At 39.2% G+C, this 23618-nt stretch overlaps 1 protein-coding gene across 8 annotated transcripts in view; it reads right to left on the bottom strand.

The window, feature by feature from the left end:
* Positions 1-23618, bottom strand: part of map4k3 (mitogen-activated protein kinase kinase kinase kinase 3) — a 136164-nt gene that overhangs the window by 67362 nt on the left and 45184 nt on the right. For all 8 annotated transcript variants that reach the window (XM_012962784.3, XM_012962785.3, XM_031901554.1 and 5 more), the window contains exons 3-6: positions 9898-9988; positions 6040-6104; positions 5161-5216; positions 560-607 (exon numbers count right to left, since the gene is read on the bottom strand). In XM_012962784.3, the coding sequence (XP_012818238.1) occupies positions 560-607; positions 5161-5216; positions 6040-6104; positions 9898-9988 (260 nt within the window). The remainder of the gene's footprint in view (positions 1-559; positions 608-5160; positions 5217-6039; positions 6105-9897; positions 9989-23618) is intronic.

The raw sequence follows: 23618 nt of genomic DNA, 5'->3' as shown, positions 1-23618 counted from the left end.
TTATATCAACTAATGTAGCAAATGGCAAGAGAAGAGTCAGAACTGAGCTGCAATTGACAAACACCAGAAGGAAAAAATAATAAGGTTTATTGAAAACAAAAGAACTGAAAAATGTTTGCCGACAGACCCCTAATTACCTATTTTATAGGTTTATCTGTAAGTCAATTATTACATACAATTGTGTACATTGCTATGAAATAATTTGCCATTTTTTAAAGAAATGTAATATTAATACAGATTTAACAGCCGATTAAACTTGTCAACAAATTCATATTTTAAAGAATCTATAAGAGCTGTCAATGATACTTACAGTTGTAAACCCAATTAGATCAGTGGGAGAGAACATGCACATTTTTCGGCTTTACTGAAACCCCTCTCAACATCATTATTTTGTTATTTTGTTTAATTATGTATACTTCTTTCTTTCTTGCAAATGTTACCAGTGAGTGTATGTATATAGATCTCTCTCTCTCTTATATATATATATATATATATATATATATATATATATATATATATATATATATATGCAAATAAAAAAAAATCCTATAATTCTTACCTTAATGTCTCTGTGCATTTTTCCTTTGCTGTGCAGATAATACAATCCCTACAGAAAATGAAAAATAACAATATTTATCCACTATCAAAGAGGAAACAGCCAAGCTACTAGCATATACATTGCATCCTGCTTACACAAATATTAACATCCCATTGAAATTGCTGTGCTTAGGCTATATATTATCATTCTTTTTGTTATAAAGAGCCTACATATTAAACAATGCTTTGCAAATAATATACATCATTCACATCAGTCCTTGTCCCAGAGAAGCTTACAATCTAAAGGTGGCCATACACGTAGCAATTCTGATCTTTCCTACGACTGTTTGTCTCCCCCACTGACATTCAGGGTTGAGTCGTCAGATGTCGAGGAAGAAATAATAGGAATTCTACCTCCATCTGCCGATTCAGCCCTGAACGCAGATTTTGTTCGGGCGCCATCAAAATCTTTTAATCCGTCCAATCGACAAGACGGCCGATATCCGCAGCCTTTTATATTATCGGTCCGTGCATGGCCAGCTTAAGACCTTATTCACATTATAGTCAGTGTGATCAGAAGAGAATTAACCGGCTATAAGATTTGGAGTGGAGGAAAACCCAGATCAAATTTCCCTTAACACACACAATTCCAAAAGACCCCTAAATAGATTTTCTTACATCACACCCTACTGTATTTGTTTAAATAAAAAATATGTATTTGAGACATACCCAGGTTCCGACTGGGTTGGCGGGACACTGGAAAAAACCCCATTGGGCTCCGCTGACCCGGCGGCAGGCCTGGAGGGCCCTGGACACTCCAGTCTGACACTGGCCATACCCTCTAAAATGACCCATTAATTAGGCCCGCCTACATAATAACTCCCAACATTTCCTTTTTAAATAGCTCACTTACAACACATCTTCCAAAAGAATTCCTAATGAAGGATCTAAACACAAAAATGGTTTGATTTAGGACTGACAAAGGTTGTCTCTCTTAGCTTTTGCCTCAACAAAGACTCCGCAACCCCAGAGCAACTAGAAACAGGAAGTGCACAAAAAGTGTATAAACATTTAGGGTTGCTGACCCTCTGGCCTTCAAACAGACCTGCTGATGCCTACTAGTAGCCTAAAATTGACTAAAACTACTAATATCTCAGAAACCACTTAAAATAGAAAATATATACAAACTGCAAAAGCACTCACAGAACCAGAGTTCTATCCTAATTATTTTTTTGGAACTTCAAATCCAGTTTAAATAAATGTGCTATAAGTAGAAGGTATAACTTTACTGAGGTGGACATGTGTTTTTTCAGCCTAACTTACTATGTTACTGAGAATAGTGGGAATCATAACTTAAAAGCCACAGTGCTGCAGATCAACTTCTTTCCCTGATCTGGTTAAAGCAATGACATTGCTAGGGCTGGAAAACTAAATATGTGTTTGCCCAGGAATCTGCTAAGTTATATTTATTTTGTCATGTGGTGTTTACCAAAGGTGCAAGCTGTGGCACTTGAGAGGAGATATGCACATGTACTATAGCCAAGCAGCATTATGAACCAGCACCAAAGGACACCTGACGCATTGGCAAGGCATTTATGGGTGTCATGTGAGGGGAATAAACAATGAACTCCATGTGACTACATTTCATTACTAAGGGCAGCACAAAGGTACATGGATACATACCAGTCAGATAATAGTTGGTGCAAACAAGCAAACACTGGCTTGCTACATTGGTTACTCTCAGTAATAAAAGCTTTCCTTTTCCAGGTTCCCCAAAATATGAACAACTTAAAGGACAAGTAAAGCCAAAATAACTGGAGGTGCCAATATACTGCAACATACTGCCACCTCCAAAAACTCCAATGAACTGCCTCTAAATTACATTTAACATTTCAGGATTGTCAGAGACAGAATTTGAAAGGCATTTTTTTTTTCACAAAGTGAAACAATAAAAAACAATTTCAGAGTTACAGTAATTAATATTGTATAGAAAATACTCAAAAAGAAGTTGCCAGTAATTTTCTATGAGAAAGTAATGAGTGGAAGTGCTGAGCAGTTGTGTCACCGGGGCTAGGCAGTTATGTGGGGCTGGGTGTGGTGGGCTATGAGGGGGCAGGAGGCCAGTATAATACAGAAATCTCTGACAGCTTGCCAATGTGTGTGCGCAGGCACTGTTACACGGATATGCACATGGGTTGCAGGATGCAGCTGCTATGACAGCAGGAACTAAGGGAAATTGGAATTAAGTTCTTTTTATGAATGGCCTGAATACACTGTCCGAATAATTGGACTTGTACTACCAAAAAATATAAACTTTTCATAATGCAAAAAAAAAATGGCCACTGATGATGATCATTAGTAGAATGGCCAAATCCAAAAATGCTATTTGAATCAAATATCCCTAAACTAATCCCATAGACTGAACAATTAACTAGTCTAATATGTGTTTACCTGCATTTGGCCATTTGGCACAATTAAGATAAGGTTACTTGTGAGGGTAGAGTCCTTTTACTTTATATATCAGGTTAACTTATGTCACACAGCTTACAATCTAATTATATCAAATACCTCGAATTTTACACATTAGGGCTGTGACATACGGGGAGATTAGTCGTCGGGCGACAAATCTCCCCGAAATGCCATCCCACCAGCTAGAATGTAAATCGCCGGTGGGATGGCATATGCAGCGCCAGAATCGCTGAAGTTTACTCTCAAGGCAACTTCGGCGATTTCGGCAAATCGTCGCGCCACGTATGCTATCCCACCGGCGACTAATCTCCTCGTCTGTCACAGCCCTAAAGGTTAGTTAAAAGCGAGTCCCCCCCCCCCCCCCTGCATTGTTCACACCTCAGATTCAGGCTGTAAGCCACTGCATTGTTGTCATGGTAAGTTTTTCTGTCACCCTATAATGTCTGTGTGTGCCATACTCTGCCCGCCCTACGCTGCCTGTGTGTGCCATACTCTGCCTGCCCTACCCTGCCTGTGTGCCATACTGTCCTTTCCCTACCCTGCCTGTGTGTGCTTTACTCTGCCTGCCCTACCCAGCCTGTTTGTGCCATACTGTGCCTTCCCTATTTTGCTTGTGTGTGCCATACTCTGCCTGCCCTATGCTGTCTGTATGTGTCATACTATGCCTGCCCCTCTTCTACCCTACCTGTGTATGCCATACTCTGCCTGCCCTATGCTGCCCTCGTGCCAAACTCTTCATGTTCTATGCTGCCTGTGTGTGCCATACTCTGCGTCCCCTATGCTACCTGTATGTGCCATACTCTGCCTGCCCTATGCTGCCTGTGTGTGCCATACTCTGCTTCCCCTATGCTGCCTGTATGTGCCATACTCTGCCTGCCCTATGCTGCCTGTGTGTGCCATACTCTTCGTCCCATATGCTGCCTGTGTGTGCCATACTCTGCCTGCCCTATGCTGCCTATGGGAGGTGAACCTGGGGGGGGCGGGTTGTTTTGAGAGTTCGTTAGAATTTCTTAAATAGTTGTTAGGGGGTCCCTAATCCCTGTTTGGGATTGCTGTGCTACCCCACAGAGGAAGAGAAGGCCTGGCTTAATAATAATAATAATAATAATAATAATAATAATAATATCCCTTCAGTGAGCACCAACCATTTGTTTTTTTTTTGTTTTTTTTGCTGTGCTACCACCGTTAATGTGGATATAGTTTTTAAAAAAAAAAAAATTGTCTTTACATGGGTGTGGTTTGAAGTGGGTGTAGTTTAAAAAGAGAGTGGTCAAAACTGGCATCCATTATCGGCCCTCCGCCACACAGGCCAGGAATATTCTGGCCCTCAGTGCCACAGAAGTTGGATAGCACTGATCTATAAAAAGGATATATGGGGGAAGGGGGAGGTAGGAGAGAATGAATCACATATCCTGCTGCGCTTCTGACCACTAGCAATTAAAGCCCTGTAGCAATTTAAGTGGCTTATATCAAAAGTAAACAAGGCATGCAAACAAGCATGTGCAATGAGTATATCAACAGGAATGCAGCTGGCTCATATCTCATGAGCTTAAAGCCATAACCCAATGACAAAAGAAGCTTTAATACCAATTGCATTAATCCCCAATGCAATGGGCAGTATGGCAGTGTTAGCATTGCTTTGGTCCTAGGCTGACTTCAGCCAGGACACTTTGTGTTATCGTTGTGCTTCAGTGCGTTTCCTACCTCACTCTAAAAACAGGCAGGCTCCAGATACTGCCCACAGTGAGTGTAGGAATGTGAACGAGACCTTATATTTTAGGCACCGCAGAGGTAAGTATTTAGGTGAGGGATGTATAATCTTTGTAAGAATTGTGGAATATCCCAATGCTACATTAATAAAGCATAATAATATTAATGCAATTGCAATGAGGGGGTAGGGGTGCTGCAATACAATACAATACAATGTGATTCACTTTCCAAATATATTCTACTCAAAGCCTGTTTTGGAGAAATTGACTTTAATCTAAATTCAGTATATGGTGCCATCCTTTGATACTAACAAGGTGACAAAGTTTCTTTAGAACACTGCTGTTAAACCAAGTGCGCTCTGCAGATTGAATTCATGGGACAACAGAGCCTCCAAGGTTACTTCTGACTTAAATAACGTAACAGAAAAGTGACAGCTGAAGTTACCTGCAGCGTTTCCCGGGAAACATACGCAATCTGTTGTTCAGAGAGCGGTCCAGTAACTGTGGGGGGGAAATAAAAATACAAGTAAGTTGGATTAGTCAGTGAAACCAAGTATGTCAGAAACTCCGTGTCTTGAAATGGGTTACTTGCTATTGTTTGTGTAAAGTACCTTTGCGCAGGTGTCTGTGTGAATCACCATCATTTTAATTGCATAAGCCCCAGAAACTGCCTGCAATTCAAATGTTTTACCACAGGTGAATCACACACACCAATGAAAGGTATTTTCTGATAGTAAGAGCTGGCCATTGTCAAACATTTATTTCATGAGGGAAAATACGTGTACGTGTGTGTGTGTGTGTAATACGTGTACGTGTGTGTGTGTGTGTGGGGTCTGACGCCAAGAATATAAGCGCTTTCCTACGTATGTTAATGTGTCCCTGATGAATGGTCTGTATACAACGTACACTGCAAGTAAAGTGAAAAATGTGCAATTTTGAGTCCAGTTACCATGGTTTTTTTCCGCTGAATTCCAGTATCCCTGCAGTCACAAGTGGTGCGTTGCACCTCACACAACTGCAGTCAATGAAGCACAATTAATGCGACTGCACTTCTCCAGATGCTAGATGCAATTGCGCGGAAAGTTTTCCAAAATAGGCTGGCATAATTTCTGTTGTTCAGCACGAGTGACATGTTCCCAATTCTTTAGATGCAATTGTGTAACCCCTGTTATTCTGAGGGGGGGGGGGTTTCTTGCTACACAATAAGTTGTACGAAATCTTATTTTTGCAACTCTCTTGTTATAAAGTAATGTAATTATTTAGAATAGAAGTAATGTGCTAGGTGTTCAAAACAGTACATGGAGGAGAGCACTCAAATAATTACCATGGTAGATATCTTGCAAAGAACCACCTCCACAGAACTCCATGCAGATCCACAGTTTATCTCTCCTAGATAGAAAACAATAGCTATTAAAAAGCTGGCCATACATTGGAAGATCTTTGCTACCGATTCAGCAGAAATCTATTTGGCAGTTTAAAAAATTCTATCGGGGTGAGGACTGTATCGACTTGATGTGGTCCGCCCCCAACAGCCTGCATGTGTATTTGTTATGATTTCACTGTTGACCTGAGGGCCAAATGATATTAGTAAATTAATGTGTATTGCACCTCTAACTTGCTGCTGTGTTCTGACAAGTTTGTATACACTGATTACAATTAAAACATGGGGCTAGTCATGTTCTTCACTTTCCAGAGTGCCACAGCCATGTGACTTGTGCTCTAATAAACTTCAGTGACTCTTTACTGCTGCGCTGTCCCCCTCCCTTTCCCCCCCCCCCAGCAGTCAATCAGTCAATGGGAAGGTAGCAAGATAGCAGCTCCCTGTAGATATCAGAATAGCATTCAATATTAAAAAATCCAAGTCTGGCCTAGGACTCCTCCAGTTACATGGGAGTAGGAGAAACAGGTTACCTGAAAACAGTTCTAATGTGTAGTGCTGGCTCTTTCTGAAAGCTCAGACTCACAATGCACTGGGATTGCTGCCTACACACCAATACTACAACTAAAAAATATTGGTTCAAAAATACAATTTTAAAAGGTAGAGTGAATTATTTGGTATGTAAACAGTGTAATTTAGAAATAAAAAGTACATTATAAAAATCATGACTGAATCCCTTTATTGAAGAATAAATGACCTAGCTGAATCAAAGTAAATTTAATGTAATTTATTCTACAATAAATCTATTTTTCCATCTTCTAATCAAAAGGTCTTCAAGTGAAATCCTTAAAGATGTAAAACCAGATTATTTATCTGTACATAGTAAAGATGAGTGATGTATTTCCCTTTCGTTATTTCATACCTAGGTATCAAAAGCAAGTAGGATTCAAAACTTAGAAAACAATCAAATCATGTCATCATGGGACACATTTGCTTAGGTTAAACTTACACAGATTAACCACATGGAATTGGAGATTCTTGTAAGATCAGAGGGCAATGTGATTTTCCTGAAATGTGGTGGCACAGAACATTAATGACACTAACTCCTAGTAGAAGCAAACAATAAAGAGTAGGTACACTGACATGCTTAGCCACTAGTAAAATGGCAGTAAAAGGAAAAATTTGTATGGGTTACATATGGACTAAGCAACTTCCAATTAACTCCCTACTTTCCAATTACTTCCTTACTTCCAAGAATGTCTTTTACAGTGGGAATGGTAGTGGGTTAATCAAAACAACTAGCTGGAGTTACAACTGTACTGTCTGAAGCTGTCAGACTTTTTAATGAAAAAATTCAAATAGATTAGAACATAGTTTTATGGAATTTCTGGAATCCCCCTGATCTGCAGTCACCTTCTGTCTAGGCCAGGCATCTATTGAACTATTCCCATCAGTTCCTGCCAAGGGTCTAATAAAGTATTAGGCTACCAAATAAATATATCCAATGAAGGGCCGAGTCCGAATAAATATCTTCAGTTTGACCCTACTACATTCTCTGTCTGTATCATTTTATGGTTTAAAAAAATGAATTTTAAAAACTATAGATAAAAAACATTTCTAACCTAAACTCAACTCATGTTTTATAACCTGCACTTATCTTAATAAAGTAGGTGCCATGTATGGGTTACAAAAATCATCTGGAGGGGCACATCCAGCCTACAGGCCTCCATTTAGACAGCCCTGCTGTGGAATATGACTATTTACCTTGCGTTTTCTAGTTTGTTCTAGTTTAGCCCTTATCAGACACTTGCAAACACAAGTACTTAGAGGAAGTGTTTACATAGTATATGTGCTGCTAAGAAAAAACAGACTTGGGGTTAAGCAGATAGGTTAGTGCCACACAGGGCTGTGCAGACACATATCTATCAGGGAGTCAGACAGGAAGAGGCCATACATGGTCAGATACGTTTCCAACTTGGACCAACTGTCCATCTGGGAAGATAACATTATTAAATGTTTCACTGGCTGTGACCTTCAGAAGGCATACATTTAGATCCAGAATTTGCTCAAATGAGCACAATGATCACAGGGAAGTTATTTTAATAAGTCCCATTTGTAAATGCAAAGTTTTGATATCTAATTAGATATTTCACAGCATTTCTAAGGCGGTGTCTCGTTTTATCCAACAACCAGGTGGCCTTGTTGCCACCCATATAGGCCATTATACAGAAAATAATCAGTATTTAGATTTAAATCTGTATTTAAATCAGTTGGTGTACGGCCAGTTTAATTCAATAAGTTAAGGTGGCAATACAAAAACAGATTTAAGCTACTGGTATGAGTCATTTAGGGCTCTGGCACACGGGAAGATTAGTCGCACGTCATGGGCGACTTATCTCCCTGAACTACCATCCCACCGGTGAAAATGTATGTATGTATGTATATATGCAAATTATTTATACAGCACTATAATGCTGTACAGCATTGGGTGCTATATGGGACTGTTATTTCTAACATTTAAACAACTGTAATTTCCCTCAGAATATGCTACTTGGCTTTAATATTTTACATTATTTCTAATACAATATTCTGAGCCAAAGTAGAGTTCCAGAAGCAAACCCTGAACTCCTATCTGAGAATGTGTGGGTACAATGCAGTGATCTAGGCTTTCCCATCAGAACATTACACCAAGGCTGATTAATAATTAATTCACTGTGCCAAGAAACATGTACCGTTAATTTCCAAGTAAAATATATACTTTGGGAGATGTATTTTAAAGAAATGAATAAATGTGAAAATATGCAAACATCATATAGAGACAGTACATTAACATGTGCTAGTGCTATTATTATTATATTTAGCACATAATATAGAATAATAAGTGCGAAAAACAGCGAGGAGGAAAAAAACAAAAACTGTTTTGTTTTTTTTGTTTTTTTAAAAATCCATACAATCTATACATCCTTATTAGCTCTATGCCTACAATTCCTGTGATTGGCAGTGTTTGGTATGTACATATGGATAAACCTGACTAGTATTAGACTGTATTAAAGGGATTCTGTCATGATTTTTATGGTGCGCTTTTCATTTCTAAATTACTGCCTGCTGCCTGTGCGTGCCATACCCTGCCTGCCCTATGCTGTCCATGCATGCCATACTCTGCCTGCCCTATGCTGCCGGTGTGTGCCATATTTTGCCTGCCCTATGTTAACTGCGTGTTCCTTACTTTGACTGCTGTAATCTGCCTGTGTGTGCCATATTTTGCCTGCTTTACACTGCCTGTGTGTGCCCTACTCTGCCTGCCCTATGCTAACTGTATGTTCCATACTTTGCCTGCTTTACTCTGCCTGTGTGTGCCATATTTTGCCAGTTTTACTCTGCCTGTGTGTGCCCTACTCTGCCTGCCCTATGCTAACTGCGTGTGCCATACTTTACCTACCCAGATCTGCCTTTGGGAGGGGTGTCTGGTGGCGGTTTGTAAGAATTTTAAAATAGTTATTATATGGCTCCTAAGGTATGGGGGTTTCTGTGCTATCCAAAGGGGAGGAGGAGTCATATGGATATAAGAGTATGTCTGGCTTCCATTATCCTCCCTCCACCACGTAGGGCAGAAAATTCTGTCCCACTTTACCACAAAAGTTAGACAGCACTAAGCTAGAGCTTTAATGGAGTGTGAGCAAGTAGATGAATATAATGCATTATTGTACCACTAGGAAAGTTTCCATAAATAGGCATGTGAAAAATATAATCCTATTTAAGCAAAATCAAACTACAACTTAAATATTTTTCCAATGAAAACCGTACCTGAGATAGCTGCCAAAGTAAGCCACAATGTTCGTATGTTTGCAGTCTTTCATCATTATAATCTCCTGCTGCACAACGGCAAAGTCCTCACCTTAAAATGAAAAACACAGATTTTTTTATCTTTAGTTGCAAAATGACTTTATTTAAATTTCTTCTGGTTGCTAGGGTTAGTAACCCTAGTATCAAGTTATCAGTTTAACACTAGCTATATATATATATATATATATATTTGCCTTCATTGCTACACAGCAGTTTGTTTATATAAACTATAGTAATGTTTCTGAAGCAAACAGATCAGCTTTGCCAGTGCAGGGCAATAGTACATTATGGTGCCCATTTATGAACGCTCAAGTCTTTGGGCTCGAGCATTCGTATCCCAAAACCATGCAAGAGTTTGCAAACTCTTGTGTGGTTTCTTCAGCCGAATAGCCCGATTTGTGCAAATCAATTATTCTTTACACTTAACAAAAAATAAAAAGCTTGGCACCTAAAACCTGACAAGCTTTTTATATTTTGGTCTGAGAAAAAAAAACCTTATTTGCACGAATCGTGCTATTCTGATGAAGAAACCACACAAGAGTTTGGGAACTCTCGCATGGTTTTGGGATACAAAGGCTCAAGCGTTCATAAATGTGACCCAAAATTTAATTACTTTAAAACGTGTATTTTTTGGCGTTACTGTTCCTTTACGTGATGTGCATTACAATGGAGGGCAGAAAGTGCAGAGCATGCCAAGCATATAATCCAAAGGTTGCTGAGTAAGAGGAAATTAATAAACTCTTCAGGAATGACGATTCAATCTTAGCTGCGAGTGTGTACACAAGATTATTAATGATACCTTTTCTTTTCTAGCATAGGACGTGTTGGCACGTCTCTCCTGTTTGCTTTTCATTTATGCAAAATACCTTTACTGACACAAGCAGGCACTCTCTGACATGCTGCAGCACAATATTCAGAGAAGTGCAACAAAAATTAGTGTCAATGTTATCATGCCACAAATAAAAACCAGTAAATGTGTGATTTAAATTACTGTTTTCCTCCCATTAAAATCTTTTGGGGAACATAAAAAGTTATTCATAAAGGAAAAAACACAAACAATCTTCCCTTTGCCCAAACAACTCTGCCACTGTGTGTATTTTAGTTTTGAAGGCTTCTTATTGAAAAGGGCATTATTTTATAGCTGAAAATTTTGCTACCCTTAAGAATAAATATGCTATGTTATTTTATTGTGAGTTCAAATTCACAATAAAATAACTGGAATGCTGGCTATCCAGTGTCCTGCCTAAAGGAGAAAGCTACCCACAGTATAGCTTATGGTAGGTTCCTTGATGTATTAACTTGTGGTACACAAGGCTTTTATTGCTAATACATTACAGGTATGAACTTGCTATTCAGAATATTAAGGACTTAGGGGGTTTTCCAGATAAGGGATATTTCTCCATACCTTAAGTCTGCTTAAAATAATTTAAACATGAATAAACCCAATAGGAGTGTTTTGCCTCTAATAAAGATTAATTAAATCTTAGGATTAAGTACAAGGTACTGTTTTATTCTTACAGATAAATAGGTAATACGTTATAAAAATGTGAAATATTTTATTAAATTAGAGTCTATGGGACATGTTCTTCCCATGATTTGGAGCTTTATAGATAGCAGGTTTTCAGATAACAGATACCATACGTGTACTGGGAAATAATAGTAAATAACACAATGACTGGAATATCCACAGACCATTTAAAATCAAATAACTGTATAACTCTGCAAGGAGCCACAATCTACAGTTAAAGGGGTGGTTTAAGTTGGTATTGAAATATTCATTATTTTTTATAGATATTTTTTTTTTTTTTTTAAATTATTTGCCTTACTTTTCTGCCTCTTTGGGGCTTTTAAAATGGGGTCACTGACCCCAGCAGCCAATATTGCTCTGTGAGACTACAATTTTATTGTTATTGTTATTTATACATTAAAATGGACTACAAGCCAATGGCCCTTAGGTGTATAAACTGAATTTTACTTACACCGTATTCAGACAAACTTATATACTTTATAGGTACATTATCTAAAAACCCATTAAGCAGAAAGATACAAATGACACGATGACCATCTCCATAGAGCCCATTATAAGCAAATAATTCTAATTTTTCAAAATGATTTCCCTTTTCTCTGTAATAATAAAACAATTCATTGTACTTGATAAGCTGCATAAATCCATATTGATGGCAAAACAATCTATTGGGTTAATTTAAATTATTTTTAACAGACTGGTCTGGTGATCCAAATTACCCCTTATCTGGAAACCACAAAGTCACAAGCAATTTGGATAAAAGCTTCTATACCTGATTACAGGATATGTACCTGTACTTTGTTGCTGTCCAGAAGACAGTTAGCAGGTCTGAGAAACAATTATATATGGATGTACTGATATTAGTTAAAATCTGTTTTTGGCATAATGAAAAAAATGTGATCCTAAAATAACTTTCCAATGTACATGAATGTTTTTAACTATATTTAATAATCAAAAGGATTATTTCTATCTCCCTCTGTTTTCTGGGTCTGACACTTGAGACAATGTAGCAGAAGCCAGTTCTGTTAATCAGCTGGCTACTGTTGTTGAAACATTGTTTCAGGAATCAGAGCCAGAAGTACAGAGAATAAAAACAGACAGGTACTAGTTTCAGTATCAATTTACAAATAACCTTAAAACCAATAAAAATGTATAAATAATATATACATTATGCAAAGGGACTCTTTAATGGTGTTGCAAAAGCAAATGTTTTTAAGACTTATGACTTAAAACACAGAGGAAAAGTTTGGGGAATAAAACATTAGGATAGATTTCCCTGCTGCTTCAAAGACTTTTGACTCGACCAAGTAACAGCATGAACAGAAAAGATTTATTATCAAGAGGGAGGTGAAATAAATCAAGCTCGTGTGCAAAACATTAGAAGCAAGATAGCCTGCTAAAAACACACAAATCATACTGCTGACAGACCAACAAAAGCTGTATTTCACAGTGCAGTCTCATTGCTTTTCAATTTACTTTTTTTCCTATGTGTTACATACATAGATTCACAGGGGAAACATTACTTTGTGGACATGTGATCATGCCGACATGTTACTAACAGGCATGTGCAATCACCATGTAAAAGCTGTATAAAAGTAGACTGATGGTGATTAGCCTGTGTATGGCTTATAAATAAGCAATGATGGTGCCTGTTGCAAAGTAGTAGAGCAAGCTGCTTTCTTTTTAAGGGCCAAAGCCTCTTCCTCTTGTTATGTGGAAGTCCCATAAACTGGCCATACACGTAATGATTTTTACCTTCCTTGATGACCATTTTTTGTGCGATCAGATAAAACTGTCAAATTATTATAAGGTTAGTGTGCACCAAACAATCTAGTGATCGTTTATCAGACATCAGTCAGAAAATTGATCTGGCACATTTGAACATTTTCAATGTTAATAATGAATTTTTCCATTTTGCAACTGTTTGCAAGACCAAGCAGGCAGGTTTGCTAGCTTCAACTATCCTTGTGGATAGCACAGCAACCACTACCACATAATTACACACCTTAGGGACCATATAATGACTATTTACAAATGCTAACAAACCCCCAGAACAAAGCCCTACCAGGTTCAACTCCCACAGGCAGCATAGGGCAGGCAGAGTATGGCACACACAGGCAGCATAGGGCAGGAAGAGTATGTCACACACAGGCAGCATAGGGTAGGTAGTGTATGGCAACCACAGGCAGCATAGGACAGGCAGAGTATGGCAACCACAGGCAGCATAGGGCAGGCAGAGTATGGCACACATATGTAGTATAGGGCAGCCAGATTATGGCACACACAGGTAGTGTAGGGCAGGCAGAATATGGCACACACAGGAATGTAGGGCAGGCAGAGTATGGCACACAGGCAGCATAGGGTAGGGAAGGCAGAGTATGGCACACAGGCAGCATAGGGCAGGGCAGGCAGAGTATGGCACACACAGGCAGTGTAGGGCAGACAGAGTATGGCGCAAACACAGGCAGCATAGGGCAGGAAGAGTATGGCACACACAGGCAGGGTAGAGCAGGGCAGGCAGAGTAACCGACCACTCTAAGATGAACATTTATACTGTACTACATACAGTGACAAAATGCTGGCACTGCTCCTACAGTCTGTCTGAGGTGTGAACAGGTGAACAATGCAGGGTCCACACTCTGAACCACAGCAATTCAGATACACATAAGCCTTATTCTTTTTTGGGATCAGCAAAGGGCTGCATCAACATCATCCAATCTTTCAGCATCCTTTAGGCAGCCAATGCGGGCCTGGGAACTGAAATCGATCCAGGACTAGGACTTTCCAGCCAAGCAGTTACTGACCGGGGAGGGCATATTTTGACATCCAAATACAAATGAGCAGGCTGCCAACCATGTCATCAAAGGTGACTAAGTCTGCAGTCAATATCTTTTTGCTTATGGGTACCTAAAGGCTACAACAGAATCTCAGGGTTAGAAGAGTTTTACAACAATTATTTTCGCATAATCCCTTTAAGGGCTCTGGCACACTGGGAGATTAGTTGCCTTGAGAGGAAACTTCCGCCGTGTATGCCATCCCACTGACGATTTCCATTTTCGCCGGTGGGATGGCATTTCAGGGAGATTAGTCACCTACGAACAGGGAGATTTGTCGTGGGCGACTAATCTCCACGTGTGCCAGAACCCTAAGACATAAGTACAAGAATGCCTACTGGCAATATTAAGTAATAAAAACATTAACTCAAATTACATTAAGATACCCAAACTTGTATCAAACACTTCAGAAAATGTTTCCATTGGGTTGTCAGTTCTAGTCCCAGTCTAATGATTCAAATCACAAGCAGAACATACAATGTTATATGTAGTTGTTCCCTACAGGAACCCCAGCATATGGCAGAAAAATGCCTACAGCCTTATACCTTCCACTCAGAATTCACATCACATTATTCAGCATTGTGGAACAGACAGCCACATGCTTTTGTTCATTTTCACTGTCAAAACACATTCTAATTGTATAGATATTTTGATAAACAGCTTTTATAGGTTGGCAGAAATTAAAGTATTTTAAATGATATGTTCTCACTGTTAGCTTCCCAGGAGCAAACAATTGTTTTCTGAAGTTTGAGCTGCAGAATAATATACAGTGTCTGTGCTCTGCAGTGAATGATATTCATGGCTGCACATAAAAAGGAAACATTCTGATTTTATTGCAAATAAAATAGTATTAGAAAGATCTCAGAAAGAAAAATACAAGAAAACAGATAATGATTTACCTATTCTTAGTTTCAGTGTACTGCCAAGTTTCCATTCAAAGTGTACTGCTATGTTTCCAAAGTGCACGTTAATTGCCAAATTTTTAGAGTACAAGTACACTGCCAAGTTTGAGTAAAAACACAGGTATGGGATCCATTATCCAGAAACCCCTTATACAGAAAGTTCTAAATTAAAGGAAGACCAATGCAAACAGACTTTAGTATAAGCAAATAACTCTAATTTTTAAAAATGATTTCCCTTTTCTCTGTAATAATAAAACAGTACCTTGTACTTGATGGCAGCTGAGACATAATTAATCCATATTGCAGGCAAAACAATCCTATTTGGTTTATTTGATGCTTAAATTATTTTTTAGTAAAATTAAGGAATGAAATGTCCAAAATACAGAAAGATCCCTTACTCCAGGTCCAAAGCATTCTGTATAACAGGTCCCATAACTGCAGGACCTTTCAAATGCAAACTTGGCAGTGCACTTGTACTTTGAGTGGAAACATATTAGCACTTCACATGCAGAGTACAAATGCACTCCTATATTTCCATTCTTAGTTCAAGTCCATTGCCAACTTTCCATTGTGGATACAAATGCACTGCCAGGTTTACAAGTGCAAGCCAAATGTTAGGAGGTGCAACATGTACATGTTGTTATCAGTATATCGGTAAGACAAACCGGCCTTTTAAAAAGCTGGTTTTGGAACACGTAATTTACAGCCACACGGGGCCGATTCTCGGCCTGCAGATAAACACAGGATGAGATTCCTCCCCAACCCGTGACAAGTCTGCAAGTTGTGTCTGCACCCAGAAGCACTGCTTTGGCATGGGTGCCGGCACACAGGGTAGTTCAGCCGGAAACTACTTCAGTATGCACTTTAAAGATTTTTAATCTTTAAAGTGGAGGGGCAAATTCTCTGCCTGTGCTTATCTGCCCACGTGGCATTAGCCTAAATGGGATCATTAAGATTCCGAGGCTGACACACTTGCAGCAAACATTTTTATGAGAAACATAGCTGTGACCAAAGATTTTCAAAGTTAGTGCCACACGGGGCAGATTCTCAGCCTGTGGTTAAGTGTAAGCAGAGGGTCATCCCCTACACTTAACAAATCTGATCATTGTGCCTGCACCTACAGCCATTGCATCAGCCCGGGTGCAGGTACACTAAGCGAAGTCAGTACCAAACTGCATACTGCACGTATACACAGGCCGAGAATCCCCCTCATGTGGCATTAGCTTTACAGTATTAGCGGCGGCGCGATTTTGCGCATATCGCCGAAGTTGCCTCGCAAGGCTTTTTCGGCGATTTGCGCGAAATCGCGCCGCCGCGTGTGCCATCCCACCGGTGACTTACATTTTCGCCGGTGGGATGGCAGGGGAAGGCAACTCGGGGAGATTAGTCGCCCGCGAACAGGGAGTTTTGTCGCGGGCGACTAATCTCCCCGTGTGCCAGAGCCCTTAGGGGACAGAACAAGATACACAAGTTAGCATTGTTGCCATGCAGTGATGGGGTCCTAGGTTCAAGGCAGGGTACAATCTTCAAGAAGTTTATAATAGGGACCTTAGAGTGTAAGCTCCACTGGGGCAGGGCCTGATGTAAATTATGTATGATCTCTGTAAAATGCTGCATTAATATGTCAGCGCTATATAAATAAAAGCTGATGATAAAATCTTTATGTAAATGTCTATAAATATTACCAGGTGCCCTGTCACATAGGAGCAGCCTAATAACCAGAACTTCAGCCTGTTACATAATTGAAAAATGAATTTCCTCGCTGTCTGTGCACACCTGACCTTACAAAGGCTGCTGCTTTTACTGCCCTGACATTAAACACTGCTTGAAAAGACACAAGCGTGCATACAGCAGGATCCCCCCCGGTGCCAACCCTCACTGAAATGACACGCAGAACAAGCAGGCAATGTGCATCATTTAAGGACAACAGGAATCAAGCATGAAATGTTACAATTTAACCCTTGAGGCCACCAAAAGTTTTCCTCACTTTTTGAGGCCACTAAAAGTTCACTTTTTATTCCTTTACATTCAAAAATTCTGTAAAATAAGCACATAGACCTACTGACAGCAGATGAAACCTGAAAGCATAAATGGATAATAGCCAGAAGAGATAATCATCTCCTGCTATCTGCACAGTAGTCTGCCTTGGTAACTGCTCATCTGAATTAGGAAAGCTGCAGAGTTTGCACTACAAACTAAATTATCAGTGCATTTATGAGCAAGTTTTATATGTGCTAATTTGTCACATTTAAGCTCCCTGAAATAATCTACTGTTTAGTCAGAGTGTGCAACATCACCTTTAACAGAGATTACTGAACGTGTGTTAATCTAAAACTAGCCACACTAGGCCTGTTGGCCAGTGATCCACATGTTTGGCACATGGGTAGAGCCACAGGATTATGTTCACAGTGATGCAGTTGATCAGGTTGCAATACAGAAACTTGAGTGGGGGGTCTCTAAGGGCTATTGAAAGTAAGAAATATACAGACTTTCTTTGGTAAAAGCCCGATACAAGGCCTAACATTCTGGGAGTCAACAGAAAAGAAGATGAAGAAAGAAATAAGAGAAAAGTGAAGAAAAGAGGAAAGGAAAAAAGGAAAGGAAAAACAGAAGGGGATAAATGAAGACAATCACAGTAAGGGAAAAAGGGGGATAACATGATTAAAATAAAAGTGTCACGGAAGGAAGTAGAACAATTAAGATAAACTAAAACCAAAGAGATAGAGGATGGATAGATAGATAGATAGATAGATAGATAGATAGTTAGATAGCACAAAAGGGTGCACTCCAAAAGCCTCTAAGTGGTTGGACAGCATTAGTGTTGGGTATTTGCTAATCAACTTTATTAAAACCAGTGTAACTACCACCATCAAAAAAGGACAAGAAAAAGAAATGGCTTGTTGTTTCTCTAAATAATAGCTAATAAAATCAGCTTTGTTCTAACATTCCTTTAGCACAGCAAGAGGCTACACTGTGACTGAGCCCTTATAAAAGTCATAGATAATAGATTTAAATATATGACCTCCTATTAGGACAGAAGCTTTTTAGCTTTATAAGCTTGAAATATGCAAGCAAGATGTATTGTACGGCCTTGTCAAAACAATGGAAAATGTGATTGTACATGCCAGGGTAACACCATTTGGAATCCAACACACAAAATCAATAATGAATACTGAGCTCTGGAATTCATTCAATTGAAAATCATTTTTCTTTTCAACATGAATATGGTAAACAAAATACTTTGCCTTCAAGTGTAAGAAAAAAGCCTTTTGTTCTGATCATAATAATTGTTTAATCCACATCATTCAATAGCAATAAATAAAATAAATAAAAAGAGGCTTATCAATTATAAAATTGCAGAAGTCAATTTTATTACTGGCTTCTATATTTTAGATATTTTATCAGCGAATGGGTGAATGCTGCTAGCAAAAAACTATTCATTAACTCATTGTGGCTCAACCAGGCTTATATCCAATGAAAGTTTCTTCTTAGAACGGGCAGAGATCAATGAAGGAGTAAATGCAGCTGTGGTGAGCACTGGGAAATCCCAATTGCTGTTAAAATATAAAGGCAATTAAGGAACATGGGAAGCCAAATTCACTGCAGGATGCAGATATGTTAGGGTGAAGACACACAGAGCTACTAGTAGCAGCTATTTTGTTGTGGCTACAAAAACAGGCAATACTGATAATTTACAGATAATTGTCCTTACGTGTGTTTTAGCAGAGACAATTCTCAGTATTTTCTATGGCAGGGTATTTTCTGGCGTTTAGTAGCTGTGACAAGTAGCTGCTACTAAGTAGTTATGTGTGGCATCACCCTTAGGCACTCCACAGTGAATTAAATTAAGTGAATATTTTTTTTTTCTCTTAAAAAATTCTAAATCTACACTAGAGATATAATAAAATGGCGGCACTTTATTCTCTGGGCTGGTGCACTTTTTCCTAAAAGGATCACCGGTCACAGAAAAAATTTTGATTGAAGGGACAAAGCATCGTAATGCTATCTTGCAGGAAACGTTATGATACATTTGAACAGATCTGGACTGGGATACAAAATAGGCCTTATCATATCATATAAATACCAAACATCCACTACCAGCCCAATAATTAGTGCTTGTCTATGGTATCTTACAGTAGCTTCTCTGGCATTTGCCAGAACCTACAGATTGCTAGTCTGGCCTGCATGGCAATCCCTATGCTTGAAATAACATAATAGTGTTTGTTGCTGTTGCTCCTTTGCATGGCCTCTGGTATGACTGTCCAAGCCTAAAACAAAACTATTATTCCCTAGGTAGGCAAAAAGCAGGATAGGACAAGTGGGGGATCTCAGCTTACTGGATGAGAACCAATGGTCATCAGAATTCAATGCCCTTCAAAACCACAATGTGGGGTCTGTGTCCCAAAGCATATCCATTATAAAATCTTCCCACTTTAAAATCCTCTAAACACAGGCACATCCCTAAAGCCAGCCATGCACGGGTAGATCCGCCAGTTAAGGGAGGTTGCAAAATAAGCATGTCTTGTTTAACCAAGTAGTGCACTAAATCAGCCCAATTCAACTGCAAACAAACAGAGCTAAATATCAGGGAACATGGTAATTTGTGAGGGACAGTCATTACAGAACCTCATCCACAGATCAATGTGGTTATTGCATGAAAGGATTTTCCAGTCAAAATAATCAATATGAACATTCTCCAGTCAGAGTGGGTATGGCTTTGACCCCATACACTTTAAGAGTCAGCAGCCAATATTGTGCCATGCATGTTATAGTGTAAGCCTTGAGGTGCTTATCATTCTGATTAGCAAAACTACAGTAATTAAAAAAAATAGAAATAATCGGCCCTGTAGCATGAGCTTCTAAGACAAATATAACCTCGATTTCTGTTATTGCTTTGATTATTTCCAAAAACCCCTAAGCTTAGTATGCCCAGGGCACATTGAGCATGTGCAGTGCCAGTCACTTGCAATAGATGGCCTAACAGTAACAAAAAGATGGAGAGCTGCTGTAGAAGCTTTGGGGAAAAAATGGATTATTACTGTTATAGGACTGCTTAATCTCTGGGTTGGTAGAGTAAATTATGTTCAATACATTTCTAGCTTTATTATTCCTTTAGGCTTTAGTTTACCTTTAAACATAGAAACCTGATGAATGCAGTGAACTCATCGGCTGACTAAATAAAATACAGAACTTATTAAAGGAAAAGTAACACTAAAAAAATAATCTATTCTACCCTGCCCCAATAATTGCCCTATCCTGCACACCATTTATTATTTTGAATGCTTTATTAGAAAATACCTGCTAAAACTTGGCGATAAGGTGATGCAGGGCTCGATCCACTATGTGATGATCGATTGATGGAGCCTATCCTGACTCCTTCCTATACAGAAGGAAGGCTAGGATCAATCAATCGATCGTCGCATAGTGGATTCTGCCCTACATCGCCCTATCACCTTATTTTAAATGACCGGAAGCCAAGTTTTATTTTATTTTTAGTATTTTTTAATAAAGCATTCAATATAATTAATGGTGTGCAGGATAGGGCAATTATTGGGGCAGGGTAGAATAGATTTTTTACTTAAAAATTTTTAGTGTTACTTTTCCTTTAAATACCCTGGAGAGATTTAATTGACTATCCATTGGTTGGTTACTCGCTACATGTCACCAAGGTTCCCTCAAGGACAAACCAATTGTGCCATTATAGCATGGATTGCAATATTAAATTACCCTCACTCTGTGCTGCTACCAGTTCAGAACATCTTTGGATACAGCTTTGTTCTTCTACAATACAACCAATAACTTTGGTACAACTATAATCCTGGAATAACCTTCTTTTTTCCTTGACACTGTTAAATCCCAACCTTTACTGTGAATGCAACCCACATTATATAAAATGCTTTTTTAAAATGCAGGAGAATTGCTGCACCATGGAACATTCAAGGGCGCCATCAATAAAAGATAAAAATCAACACAATCCTATTACTGACTCAGTTTTCCCTGCTGTATTCATTAGAAAGAAGGGAGTCGAAAAGCTTTATGAAAGGATATCAGTGAGGATATCTCTGCAAGACACTGAGTGATTTATCCTAATACTTTATTTATAATGTGCCATTATATACAGAATCTCTGGGAAAGGGGGTGACAATGGCAGCAACAAAGCATTATCAACACTGCAGTTTCAGCTTTAAAGAACAAAGCTTTACAGAGAAATACCAGTGCGGATTACAAAACAATTTTATTAGCAGTCAGGAAAAGTTTATTTACCTTTCAGCACAGTGGTTATTGATTACCCTCCATTTATAGAATAGCAACATTTAGAACCACTCAAACATCCCTTTTTAGGGATAGGGACATATCGATCATATTCCCTACCAAATGCGGAGAAGCACCCCAAAATTGTGACAGTTCAAGACACTTCTCTGTTAGCTAAAATACATAAACACTGATTTTTGATCACATAGGGAGTCAAAGGTCTCTCTCCTTTCTCTAACAAAACAGTAGCGCAGTTGTGCTTTATGGCTAAGATTCCAGGAATCTATTTACCAAAACATCGTCAAAGTGGTCACAGATTGTTTTCATTAATGCAGGATTTAAGCTGGCCATACACGCACCGATAATATTCGGTGCGTGTATGGCAAGTCGGTGAGTCGACCGATATCGAAGGATGCTGCTGATATCGGTCGAATCACCGATGGGGCCGGTTAAAAGATTTTGATCGGGCGCCATAGAAGGCGCCTGAGCAAAATCTGCCATCAGGACTGAATCGGCAGAAGGAGGTAGAAATCCTATTGTTTCTACCTCCTTATCTGCCATTTCAGTCCTGAACGGTTAGTGGCAGATTGTACGATCTTTCGTGCGACCGATGGTCGCGCGAAAGATCTAAAATCGAAACGTGTGTGGCCACCTTTAGAGTCCTAAGGACACAGTCATACTGTCATACGCTGTGCCTGTCAGTATAACTACTGACAGCTACAAAACACAGGCGGAGAGAAGCTGATGGTGTGACTGTGGCCTTAATGGGATGGTTCACCTTTAAACTAACTTTTAGTATGTCATAGAATGACCTATTCTAAGCAACACTTCAATTGGTCTTCATTATGTATTTGTTATAGTTCTTGAATTATTTGCCTCCTTTTTGCAACTCTTTGCCGTTTTTAAATGGGGGTCACTGACCCCGGCAGCCAGAAAACTTGCTGGGTAAGGAAACAATTTTATTGTTATTGTTACTTTTTGTAACTTTCTCAGGCCCTCTCCTACTGCATCCAAACCCCTTTCTGGTTGTTAAGGTAACTTGGACCCTAGCAACCAAATAACTACTGAAACTCCAAACTCAGCAGCTTATCTGCTCATGTATGGGGACCCCCGACGGGCCTACCCAACCGATATCTGGTCTAAAATTAGGCAGATTTCAATCAGGCAGGTTTCATTTTCCCATTGAATCAGGGACCCCATCTGCTTATATACCCGCCGTTTTAATTTGATCATTTGGTCATAGGGTGAATCACCCGGGTGCAGGCATAAGCAGCAGACATCCACCATAAAACTTGGCTGACAATCTGCTGTGTGACTTTGCCTTATGAGTAAAAATTGACTGACCCACCCATTTACTTCCATGCCAAAGTGCTGCTCTTTATCTAAAAAGATAACAGGCTTTAACTGTGGGAAGGGAGGGGTTTATTTATGCGCAGGCTTCTCAATGGGGTGCTTTTTGTTAGACTGCTTTTTTTTTGGATCAAGAAGTAGAATGTGGCATTTTCAAATTTTGCCATGTTTAAAGAAAGAAATAACAAAAGCCACCCTACTTTGACAAAAAAAAAAAAAAATGGGCAAAATGTATGTTCAGCAGAAGCCCTATTCACTGCACCAATGTTAAAAAATAGGGTACAGTGTCCCTTTAGACTCAGATAACAAAATACCTGAAAACACCCCACCATTGTGCATCACTGAAAGTGTTGCTGTTGTGTCAATAATATCACATAATCAAGTGAAAATGCTTGCTAATGTATTTACTTGCAATTACATGATTTGAGTGATTTAAAAGCAGCAATTTCAAAGATGCACAATGTCAGGCTATTACTGGCGTTTTGCCATTTGTGTTTTAATGTTGGCAACAAAATTCAATGCTTCACTGCCCTAAGGGTAAGGTCACACAAGGCGGACTGTCAGCCTGTGGATAAGGGCAGGCTGACAATCCGCCCCTACGCTTAAAAGCAAAGTCTCGTGATTGTTGGCGGATATCGACTTTGTGTGCCTGCACCCGGCTGGATTCAGTGCTTCCAGCTGCGGACACAACTAGAAGAATTTTTACACATACGGGCAGATCCACCTTGTGTGACCTTGCCCTAAGAGTCAAATTTACAGAACAAACACAATTCTGTAAACCTGTGAAAGTGAAGGCTTTTGCTAGCCACACAAAGGCAG

This window comes from Xenopus tropicalis, chromosome 5, assembly GCF_000004195.4.
Source record: "Xenopus tropicalis strain Nigerian chromosome 5, UCB_Xtro_10.0, whole genome shotgun sequence".
Classification (NCBI taxonomy): Eukaryota; Metazoa; Chordata; class Amphibia; order Anura; family Pipidae; genus Xenopus; species Xenopus tropicalis.
The sequence above is the reverse complement of the archived record's forward strand: the minus strand, read 5'-3'. Positions and strand labels throughout refer to the sequence as shown.